The 12,689-nt window shown below is 33.0% G+C and overlaps 1 protein-coding gene across 1 annotated transcript in view; it reads left to right on the top strand.

Moving 5' to 3' along the window:
* LOC129915750 (uncharacterized) overlaps positions 1-11,646 on the top strand; it is a 54,766-nt gene extending 43,120 nt beyond the window's left edge. The window contains exons 3-8 of the mRNA XM_055995412.1: positions 6,117-6,353; positions 6,461-6,638; positions 6,910-7,013; positions 11,192-11,263; positions 11,351-11,384; positions 11,427-11,646. Of these exons, the coding sequence (XP_055851387.1) occupies positions 6,117-6,353; positions 6,461-6,638; positions 6,910-7,013; positions 11,192-11,263; positions 11,351-11,384; positions 11,427-11,530 (729 nt within the window). The 3' untranslated portion in view covers positions 11,531-11,646. The remainder of the gene's footprint in view (positions 1-6,116; positions 6,354-6,460; positions 6,639-6,909; positions 7,014-11,191; positions 11,264-11,350; positions 11,385-11,426) is intronic.
* The last annotated feature ends 1,043 nt before the right edge of the window (positions 11,647-12,689 follow it).

The following is a 12,689-nucleotide window of genomic DNA, read 5'->3' as shown; positions in this document are numbered from 1 at the left end:
AGCGGCTTGGAGAAAGAATTCTTCAAAATTGTGTTTCAGCAGCAAAAACTCTCAAAAATCACATCAATTTATTTTTCTAAGGATATATTTCTTTTTTGTGGCAACAATACATCGTCCCTTGAGATCAAGTATAGGTATGAAAATAAAGAGTAACTCGAGAACATTGATGATGATGAAATTTTCTTGATGAATAAAAGACATGCCTCCATCAAATCCTTCATCAAATATACACACAATTCTGTGATAAGAAAAGAAGATTGAGGAGTTTTGTGGAAGTATGGGAGGCGTGTGAGCATAATACATCCGTGTGTGTTTTGCTCCTGCATGTGTGTGAGTGTGTAAATGTATGAAAAGTATCGCTTTTCACACTTGCCAACTGAATACGAGCGACTACTCTTGAATAATGTGTTTCATAAAGTACACATTGCTGGGTAAATCTTTATTTTTTTTTTTCTTCATGTTTGATTTTTTTTTTCCTTGTTGATGCAAACCTATCAACGCACCTCCGGATATTGTAGAGCTTTGCATTTATTTCTTAAGCTTTATCCTGGAATCCTCCCTAACTGGAGACTATCCTATTCCAGCATATACAAGTAAAATGGAGTAAAGTAAGAATTTTTGCTTTAGGTTTTGGATTCGGTATAGGTTTCTGTACCAGGGAAATGATGTTCATCACTCATTTGCATTGTAATTGAGATTTTTGTTCTCACAGCATAATATAAGCTGAATATTATTTGAGGGATAAAAGTATACAGACTGTACTGTTTTTGAGTTCCCATGTGGGTAAGTCATCATATTCTACAGTATGTAGCAATAGGAATTGCTTTTTGTCCGTATAGCGTGCATAGTTTATAAGAGAGTGAGAGAGAAATTGAGAGTTATGGCTGGGAACTTCCCCAAAAGATGATGGGGGATGGATGAAGGAACATTGATGCGAAGTTGAAGGATTAATTATCTTGTTAGGAAACTTGAGACGAATAAACATTTTGACGTTAGTTTAACTGGAATTCTAGGAAATCATATTAGAGGATGTGGACTTTAGTGGTGCTTGGATAATAATAAAAAATAAACAAAAAATATGCTACGTAGATTATGAGACCTTCATGGTTTTATGCTTAAATAATTATCTGGTTCGCTGAGAGGATTATATCAGATTTTACGAGTCTGCCTTAACAACATAATTTATATCCTGATAATATGGATTAATGTTATGATTAAATTAACAATTTTTAAAGCTCGAAAAGCCAACTTTCTAATTATGTGATATTTTGAAGAATTTCAAATAATTTGGTGTAATCTAAGTTTGAATGAAAACAAGAAAGTTTATATTTTAAATGCTTATGAAACTAAAAATAAAACAGCGACCCTTTAAAGTTAAACTTCATTCCTTAGTTTTCATAAGGGTCACTAAAATTTTTGGGGGGAAGGAGTTAAAAAAGCACCCTAGTGTACATTGTTTGCAATTTTTTTGAAGTCATTTTTTAGGTGAATAATTGTTAAAAATTTCAAATAAAAGTTAAAAAGTTCGTTAAAATATTAAAAATAAAATAAAATGTAAAAGCAAAAACTACGAAAACAGCTAATAATTTCAAAAATTGAAATAAAATATAAAAAACATATTATAACGCAAAATTTTGAATGTGCTCTTTTAAAAGAATCATTTTCCTACCATAATCAACAAATATTTAAACAAAAAATATGATTTACTTTAAATACAAATTTGTATGAGGAAAGCAAGACCCTAGAGGCACGGGTTAATGACCTCCTTTTTTTTCCTCAATTCCCATTATATAGGACCTAAACTTTCGATGTAAAGGGTGTCTCCCCCAAAAACATCAATTTGGAAAATAACGGACACCCTAGTCTACATACATATACCCTACTAATAAGGACTGATAAATCAATTTTTTTAAGGTAACACCTAAACAAAAAGAGGTTATCTGTAAGGCCGGTTTACGGAAGATGATTTTACGTGATAACGTCGTCAGAAAACAGGTTGTGTGCTTTTGTTTAAAATGAGTCAATTGAAGCATTTACCTTTTTCAAACAATTTACAAGAAAAAGCTAAAACAAATACCTTTTTTATTTTCTCATATTTACTTTTTTATTTTAAAAGCTTACAAAAAAAATTATGCAATTTAAAAGCCAAGTATAAAAATAATTTATTGAAAACAATCATTTTCATCAAAAAAAAAAAACATGAATTTTTATCTTCTCACGTCATTAATTAGATTTTTTTCCATAACAACCTATACAAATTTTTATAACATCTGAAAGCTTATTGTTTTAGCTCAAAATATATACATATATCCATCAATAAGACATCTACAAAAAAAAAAGAGTGTGTGTACACATGTACACGCGACTGAAGTTATACTTCTCATTCAGTATATGTAAATGAATTTCATTTGATATTTTTAATTTCTATTATTAAATTAATTAATCCACACTTCGTTTTTTACATTTTTATCAAGTGAACAATAAATTAATTCTTTCATCCTCCTTGCGCCCATGTAGTTTTCAATTTATTCTGTGAAATTTACTCATGTTGTGCGGTTCAGAACGTACGGTATATGCTTAACGAAAGTAAATGAATTGCGCATAAAATGTGCGATATGGTAATTTTATGAGAATTGAGTGTGCTTTAGCACTAGTACCTAGTAGCAATATGGAACTTGCAGGGTTGCTACAAAGATCAAAAGTTAGCTGAGCTCGGTTCACAGCCCAGCTCAAATTTTGAGCTAGCTCACTTTTGAGCTATGTACCATTGCTCAGCTCATTTGAGCTGAGCTGAAAGTGAGCTGAGCTGATGGTTGACCTGAGCTGTTGGGTGAGCTGAGCTGTCGGTGAGCTGAGCTGTTGGGTGAGCTAAGGTAAAGTGAGCTGAGCTGAGCTGTGATGGGTGAGAGGATACATTGATTTTTATTTGGAAAGTATAATGAAATATGAAGATATTTTAAACTTTTATAATACACCATAGCTTAAGATGTTTGGTTCTAGTTATTAATTTAATTATTTTAACACATGGATATTTTTATAAATAAAACAGATAATTTTTCGTGATCTTTTCAATTGGTTTTTTTTAAAGGAAATATATTTCTATTGTTTTAGTAAAATATTTCATTTTTTATCATATAAAAAAATTCCGGTACAATCCGGTTTTTCGACTTTTTTCAAAATTCCGAGAAAATCGCGTTTGAAAGTTGGGGTAAATTTTTTTTTCGAAAAATCCCCGAATCTTTGAACGCTCCTGGAAGCTAAACAGCTTGAGAGCAATTTTTGGGAGTGATGCCAAATGATAGCTTGTGTCATGGGCCTACGCTTTGCACATTGTCAGATTTTAAAAAAATCGCCTTCTATGTTAAACCGCCACATCATGCCTATTTTTCAGAATCACGCCTATTTTTTTTTTTTTTACTTTTAAGTTCTCCCGGTTCGAGAACGCGTGGACTTACAGGGATGAGAGTGGTACCCAAATGTAGGTTAGAGTCCCCGCTACCTTTTGGCATCAAAAATTTTATTTTCATTTTCTTCAAAATTCCGCGATATAGGCGTTAGAACGCTTTGATCTAGAGACAGGGGAGTGTTGCCATATGAAAGCTTATATTCTCAGCTACCCGATAGTGGTATAATCCGGTTTTTCAATTTTTTTCAAAATTCCGAGAAAATCGCGTTTGAAAGTTGGGGTAAAATTTTTTTTCGAAAAATCCCCGAATCTTTGAACGCTCCTATAAGCTAAACCGCTCTCAAGAGCAATTTTTGGGAGTGATGCCAAATGATAGCTTATGTCATGGGCCTACGCTTTGCACATTGTCAGATTTAAAAAAAAATCGCCTTCCATGTTAAACCGCCACATCATGCCTATTTTTTCAGAATCGTGCCTATTTTTTTTTTACTTTTAAGTTCTTCCGGTTTGAGAACGCGTGGACCTACAGGCATGAGAGTTGTACTCAAATGTAGGTTAGAGTCCCCGCTACCTTTTGGCATCATAAAAATTTTTTTTTTCATTTTCTTCAAAATTCCGAGATTTAGGCGTTGGAAGTTGGGGCGCTCACTTTCAGCTCAGCTCAAATGAGCTAAGCTATGGTACCTAGGGAGCTGAGCTAAAATGTGAGCTTTTGGCAACTTGCCACATGGAAATTACAACATGCAACTTGCCACATGCAACTTGCCACATGTAACTTGCCACACGCAACTTGCCACATGTAACTTGCCACATGCAGCTTGCCACATGCAACTTGCCACACGCAACTTGCCACATACAACTTGCCACATGCATCTTGCCACATGCAACTTGAAACATACAACTTGCCACATGCAACTTGCCACATTACCCATGTAACTTGCAACGTGTTGTGTGTTTTATGTTTGCCGTACTGCGGCGTACTGCATTTTTAAATACTAAAGTACTGCCTACTATAAAGGTGAAACGACAGCCCTGCTACCCAGGGTGATCGCGTCATAATCCCTTTGACATTCTTGTCAAAAAGTAAATTTTCATACCCACCCTCCCATAAGAAGTATAACTTCAAAAAGACCTAGAATTTTTTGAACTCGATTAAATTTCATTAAAAAAAGCAAAAAAAAAACATTTATTTTTATGTTCTGAGACTATGAAATCAATTTTTTTGTGTGACAACCTATAAAAATTTCTATATAATGTGAAAGCTTAATATTTCACCTTTCATATGACGTATCAATCTCATTTCAAAGATGCCTACAAGAGAAGTTAGAATTTTTTAAAGTCAACCATGTCGAATTTGCAGACTCAGATTACGGTACTTCCCACACTGGTGGCTGTTCGGGGGGCAACAGATCTCCACTGGTGTTTTGAGGTTTTTCGCAAGTTTCTTGATTTAACATTGTGTAGTTTGAAGTTTGTCTACCGTTATGTGTGATATACCAAATGAAAGGTAATTGTATCAGGATGCTCATAAAGGTTTAATAATTGTGTTGAATTCTAAAATTTTATTTTACCGTTATCTCAAAATTGTGTTTACGAAAATGATTAAAACTTCGCACACATTTAGTCGTAGTCATCGTCTATCATTACTCCATATACTTTATTCCTGTTTCTATTAAAGAAAAAAAGATAAAAATAAAAAACGATGAAAATTGGTTAAAAACGGTCAAAAAACGTGTGTTTTAAAAACTTGTTTCTTCCGTTATCCAGTCAAAACTCACTAAACGATTCCAAGTTTTTGCACATTTATACATAAGGCAAAAACCTATATGTCCTATAAAGTTTGAGATTTTTGAACGATCCAAAAAAAGCTAAAAATCAAAAATTACCCAAAAACACAAGATGTTTTACAAAAATTCATATTTCGAAACGCAGAGTTTCGGAAAAAAATCCGTATCAGACGCCTAATTTTTTTCCCTCATCTTTCACCTGGCATCTTTAGAATTGTCAAAAAAAAATTCCTTTACCTACCCAAAATTATTATTTTGTCATAGCCCCAACACGTGTACAACGTTCAAAAAAAACGTTTTAGCTTAGTTCCAAATTTTTGTCGAATTTTTTCTTAAATGCAGTAATTCTTAAATTAATCTCATCTATCTATAGAAAAAAAATCAAATCTCTACAGCTTTGCGTTTAGATTTTAGCCCAAATTTCATCTTTCTGGATTACCCCTGTTTACCCTATTAAATTACGGAATTTTTAAAAATCCTTCATTTGGATTAACCTTTAGGTTATTATTTTTCAAATAAGCTATAGAAGATTTTTATATCTCTAATAGTTTAATTTTAATTTTGAATTGAAATTTTTGCCGCGAGAGAGGAACGGGAGAAAATGGCGCATTAAAGTTAAATTAAATTTGTATGTGCTCTAGATCAAAAGTAATAATGTGTTTAGAAAAATAACAAGAATTTATAAACCCAAGCTATTTAATCATTATATAAAACACTACCTGTTCAATTTTATTTCTGGTTCAATCCTCAGGATTTAAGTGATAGGTATGAATACAATCCTTTTCTAAACAAATTCTTTCTTGACAAAATTCCGAAATTAATTTTCTAAGCAAATTTTGTTCTTGAAACCACTTTATCATACAAAAATTAAACTTAAAACATCCAAACAAATTTGCTGCAATGATTTGAAATTTTTTTTCCAGGAAGGTAAACGAGGATACCTCGAAGGATTAGCGTCACACTACACCAAACACATATCACTGCCATACGAAGACATTCTGGACGCCATCGAAAAAGTCCGCTTATCAAAGTGGAAAGAACGACACGTCCGAATTGCTGCTGGTCTCACAACTACCCGCCCACATCGTGGAGGCATTGGTAATCAAGCAAACCTGCCCAACAGTCACAGTCAACCACTTTATGTTCCCGGAAAATATTTGGTAAGAGACGATAATAAGCCAAAAGTGATTTCACCATTTCACAGTGATGGCATGACAAAAGTTTCAATTCCTTTTTTTTTGTTTTTTTCATTTTTGCCTGAAAATAGCCTTCCAGTTGTCTCTCGAATCGCGAAGAGAACGAAATATACAGCTTTGCCCAGAGCGATCTAGCTGCTCGAATGGCTCGCAGTGCAATTGACTCGAAATCCGCTGCCAATTTAAATGGCATGCAACATAGTTACTCAACCAACAGGACGAACTTTTTCTACGACTTCTCGGCAACAGGTGAGTAAAAACATCGGTTGGCGGGGGGCGGTGCGGCGGTGGGCTAAAAGTGAAATAAAAGAACCGCCATGCCAAACAGAGGTTCACTTTAATGTTTGTCTTCCTGTCTGTGCCTGCTGCTTGCTCCCGGTCTTGATAATATTCCACACCATCACATCCACACAACACCACCATACCATCCACTATAACAAAATAAAAATGTATATACGTATGCCTACATCACCAACCGTAACGACCATCATCATCCTATTGCATTGTATCGCATCGCCAGAGGGACGCAACAAGGCCAAAAGACGGACAGTTTTTGCCCGTTTCCTCAATGGGCTACGACAGAGCGGCGATGAGCTCAATCAGACGGAAGGAATGCAATTAAAAGTAAGTAACATTGAGAGAGCTATCCTCTTCTGCTCAGATATTTTTCGTATTAATAAAGACGACAGGATCTGAAGTTGTCCTTGGGGCGAAGGACGATTTGTTTTTTGTTTTTTTATTTTTTGAATTTTTTCTTCTATCTTCAGTTCATCTAGTTTTTTTTTTTTTGTTGTTTCTCCCTCGCATAAGTCCTTTCAATAAAAATTTCAAACAGAATCATTATAATGATGTCCTTTTTTTTATCCACTGCATAGGACCTTTTTTTTTGTTTTTTTTTTCGATTTCTTCTTTTTTTTTTGTTCATGCCAAGTCATCAGGACATTTTTTTACATATATTTGGCTTCTTAGCACCGCAATGAAAGTTGGGATTGAGTTTGGAATCTAGAGGTGGTTGGTTAGGGTGTATGGAATTCCATTTGTTCACAGCTGTCGTTCCCCATTAAATAGAAATTACATTTTTTTTAAAGATGTATCTTGAATGCGACTTCGACGATGACGACGTGGTCAAAATTCTGAAGTCAGTGGTTTTGGAAATTGGTGAATTTTACCAAAAGCTTTAAAGAAGAGTATAGCTTGATTTCTTGTTTACCTGGAAGGTGGACTTTTCATATATCCTCTATTACATATGTAAATTTTTTTAAAGTTTTTAAACTTATCCAATTTTCACTTGAACCTTGCCTAGTGCTTGAAATAGCACTTAAATAAGTTATTTGATTCAACAATTAAAAGAATAACAAAAAAATAAACAACACAAAGTTCGCACCTCAGCTCTTTTGTTTTGCTAAAAAAACATATAATGTTATTATGCTCCCTACGTCCCTTGCTTTGTCAAAATATAGGTTTTGGTGTGGATACAAAGTTTATGCAATTTTTGTTTTTGAATTTGAAGAAACTTTTGCGTTTTAAGAATCTTCGCATTGAATTATAAATAAACATTTTTTAGTATTAGGAAAAAAATTGGGGTACCATATTTAAGAAAATATTATTCTACACATAAAAACAAACTTTTGGTAAAATTGACTAACCCGTTTTCGAAAAATTGATTCTTCAAAAAATATTTGAAATTTGATTAAAAATTCGAATATTTTTTTTTAACTTTTTGAAGAATTTTAATGTTTAACGTTTCTGTATAAAAATTTTGGTTGAAATCGGCTATGTCATTTACGAGAAATTCATAAATAAAAAAAAAAACTGTTCTATAGCAGTTACCGTTAATAACGGTACAAAATTTTTTTTATATTATTTCAAAAGTTGGCTTAGTACTACACACAAAAATTTTGATCAAAATCGTTTGAGCCGTTTTTGAAAAAAGTACCTTTTATTATTACCTCTTGGAAATTACCCAAAATTATTTACTACCAAGTTCGAAACAAAATTGGAAATCAAAAAAATTTCTATTATGAAAAATGTCCATTAATAATGTCTGTTATGTTGCATTTGAAGCATTTCCTGCACCCAAAAACATTTTGTATTAAAATTTTTTAGCGATTGACGAAATAATAGTACATCTTTAACTTGTTTTCTAACAACTCCAACGCATTGAGAATGAGATGAATCATTTGTACAGAATCTATGAAATATGTTATATTTCTTGCCTTGACTCAACCTATACGCCACGGTGGGCAGGAAGCATCGATAGGTATCACAAAAATGTCGACAAAAACTGCAAGTTGGGTTGTATTCGTTGATGATTATACGTCCAAAATCCGTTGGAATTGAAATCCTAGCTGCTCCTTTTCAAAAGTTATTCATATTTTTGTGTTTCTAATCGGGACAATGTGGAATAAAAATCTTGGGGAGAGTACGATAACTTAGGCGACAAGAATTGATAACTCTATTTTGTAGAGGAGTTTAATACAATAATTTTTTACTATGGGAGGGGGGGTCCATCTCCCCCCGTTTAGGCGGGAGGGGCAATTTTCTAAAATATCAAGTTAAATACAAAAAAAAATTATCTAAAAACAACGGCAACACTTACAGTTATAAATGATACCTTTTTCAAAAGCTAGGATTGTACACTTGATTCTAATATTTAAATAAAATTATTGCAATTAATTGTTCTCGAAATAATCAACTTCAAAGTCAAAATTTGGGAAAAAAGTTGAAAAAAAAAAAAACACTTTAAGTACTATTTTTACCAAGAATGTGAATTTAAATGCGAAATAAATCAATGAAATAAACTGCCTCAATTAATTTATAATCAAATTCTGAAAATTATATGCTTCTATGCTTTCTAGTTTTTGCAACCCCCCTGGTTGAGCTCACTTTTATAGGATTTGTGGTGGGTGCGAGTTTGGATGAAGACAAATTTTCTTCAGAACTTAAAAGTTTTTTTGAATTCAAAAGAAACTTTGTACATACCCAACCTTGACCCCACCCCAAATTCCTATAGTGTGTCCAAGCTGGGGGGTTGCAGGGGGGCAGCATTTGAAATTTGAATCCTGATAAGAAATTGATTGAGGCAGTTTACTTCATTGATTTATTTCATATTTAAACTTACAATCTTGGTAAAAATTGTATTTAATGTGTTTTTTTCAACTTTTTTCAGAAATTTTGACTTTGAAGTTGATTATTTCGAGAAAAATTAATTGCAATAATTTTATTTAAAAATTAGAATCAAGTGTACAATCCTGGCTTTTGAAAAAGGTATCATTCATAACTGTAAGTGTTGCCGTTGTTTTTAGATAATTTTTTTTTGTATTTAACTTGATATTTTAGAAAATTGCCCCTCCCGCCTAAACGGGGGGAGCCATCTCCCCCCCTCCCATAGTAAAAAATTATTGTATTAAACTCCTCTACAAAATAGAGTTATCAATTCTTGTCGCCTAAGTTATCGTACTCTCCCCAAGATTTTTATTCCACATTGTCCCGATTAGAAACACAAAAATATGAATAACTTTTGAAAAGGAGCAGCTAGGATTTCAATTCCAACGGATTTTGGACGTATAATCATCAACGAATACAACCCAACTTGCAGTTTTTGTCGACATTTTTGTGATACCTATCGATGCTTCCTGCCCACCGTGACGCTATAGCTTTTTGGTACGTTCTTCCAGTATATCGTTCATCTCAATGGTTGGCAACCAAAGAACATCGTTTCATAGCTTTGGTGTTCGTAACTCTGGTTTTTCGTAACTTGGGTTTTTCGTAACTTCGGTCTTTAATAACTTCGGTCTTTCATAACTTCGGTTTTTCGAAACTTTGACGCGCGTAACTCTGTCGCACATAACTCTTGTATTCGTAACTCCGTTACCATTTCATCAATTTTTACCTGTTACGAAAGCATATTTTCAAAAATTTTGTTTAAGTTTGGAGAAATCTACCTTTCACAAATGAACAAAAATTCTTTTCCTCATTTCATACATATTCAAAATCAGTCAGGTGAAATTTCTTTTAAATTTCTTTCGCCAAAAAAAAATAAGCTAAAAAAAATAAAAGATTAAAATTGTTTCCTCTCGATTTGAATCCTCTTTGACGGTAGATAGGTAGTGTACACACCAGCAATCCTATGCAATTGACATTTCGGGGATAATTTCGTGTATATGTCTGTTTGTGTGGGTGTTTTTATTTTTATATTTTTTTCTTGTAATGTCCTCTTAGAGGGTTTTTTTGTTTTGAAGTGCTAACCTGCTAACTGCTTATTACTTTGGCGCGACGCGGTAACATTTTTAAGTCCACTTGGTTGAAATGAGTTTTTTGTGTTTGTGTTTTGTTGTGTTTTCTTTAGAAATGTCACCAAAGGACTTTGGTCAATTTGTTGAGTCTTTTATTTTAGTTACACAAAACAAGAACAAAAAAAAAATAAAAACAAACATGTCCTCCGGGTGAAAATTGCAATTTGTACATAATATGGTCCAATGCGGAAATGTTCTGCATTAAGAGTTTCGGACCACATTAATGTTGCTTTCTCATCTCTTGAGATTAATACTATCGTGGAGTCTTTTTTTTTTCGTTTAGGTTGGTTTAGGGAGAAAATGACAGAAGAGTAAAATTTTATTTGAAAGAAGATTTTATTTTTTGATTTGGGGGTAGTTTTAAGGGTTTTGATTTTAATGAAGGGAAGTTACAATGTAAATGAAGTAGGCTTTCAAGAATTTTGCAATATTTAAGTTTTTAATGATTATTTCATGCCATTTGTTGCTACCTTCTATACTTTAATTTTGTTTCTGCATTATTTTCAGTCAACGGAAAAAATGAAATGTGGGACAATTAAAAGGGAACCACACCAGAACTTCGAGGAGACAATACACCGTGTAAATATATTCCAAATCTTAAAATTCACATCAATACTAACATCGATTTTAAAAATTGTATATTTTTTTGTTTTCTAAAAAACTTAGCTAAAAACGCAGAAAGCTGCACGTAAAAAATGCGGTGAAAAAGGAAGCGGTGGCGGCGGCGGTGGAGCAGGTGGAGGTGGATGCGGCAGCAGTGCTGGCATCCAACATCACGAACAACGACCTAAAGAAGTGACAATTGTCACAGAAATGCCTCTAAATAATTACACAAAACATCCATAAAGGTATTAAAAACGACCACAGATAAATATATCCTGCGCGTCATCGGATCCTTTTTCAAAAACAAATAAAAATCATTTTATCGTGACAAAATTATGACGAAATCAAAATCAATTTTTTCCAAAAAAAAAAAGTGAGTATTGCCAATATCATTTTGTTTGTCTCTTCTATAAATAAAACAAATCTACTATTTTGAATATTTAATTTTAAACTCTTCAATAGTTTATTTTTGTGTCTTTTTCATATAGAGCCACACAAAAGGCTACTGTAACCAAATGTGATTCAAATAACAACAACCATAAAACAAGATTAGATTTAAATGGCCATCAGCCCACTACCGAAAAGGACGACCATCATCAATTCTATGGAGAATTTTCCAGAAACATCATCAATATCGTCCTCGACACGACGATGGACAATAAAACTGTCCAGTGTAATAGGCTTTGAAAATTTCTGAATAGCTTTTAAAGCTAAAATGTTTATACAAAATATCAAACAGACTGCGCACTTTTATATAGAAAACAATGTGAAAACCAAATGAATACTCAACTCAGAGACAATGAACTTAAAATGGATATGTTTTCCGCGTGGGTAAAAGTTTTTCGCGCGTTCGCTATATTTTAACAAACGCGAACAAAAACCTTTGCATTTCGAGGATTTTTGGTATATATTCCACACGCAGGCTAACAAAAGGATATTAAATGTTATTTTGTAATCATAGTGTGAACGGATTCTGTTTTTGTTTTTTTTATCTCAGTTTTATTTTTTATTGTTTTGTTATTTGGAGGGGGGCTTTGATCCTGTGAGGCAAATATTTACACAACACACGAGGAATCATTTTTATTTGACTTGTAGGTTTTTGGAATATGTTTGTGTTTGGAGGTGGATATTTTTACTTCCTCTTCAGTTTTAACGGTTTTTCTTATCAATAATTTAGGTACTCTTCTTTTTGTTTTAAAAAAAGTGGATTCAGCTATTGAAGGGAAATAATGGCGATGGTGTTTTTATTTAAAATTAATATTTTAACATCTTTCATAATTTTATTAAAAATTCAGCCAGTCTTTTTTTTTTAAATAAATTGCACGACTCGGGTCGCACGTACTTGCTCTTATAGTCAAAGTTACTCTAATGTTAAAGCTTTTTTCTGAACAAAATAAGGGAA

This window comes from Episyrphus balteatus, chromosome 3 (assembly GCF_945859705.1).
Source record: "Episyrphus balteatus chromosome 3, idEpiBalt1.1, whole genome shotgun sequence".
Taxonomy (NCBI): domain Eukaryota; kingdom Metazoa; phylum Arthropoda; class Insecta; order Diptera; family Syrphidae; genus Episyrphus; species Episyrphus balteatus.
Note: the sequence above shows the minus strand (reverse complement) of the source record. Positions and strands in the feature narration are given on the sequence as shown.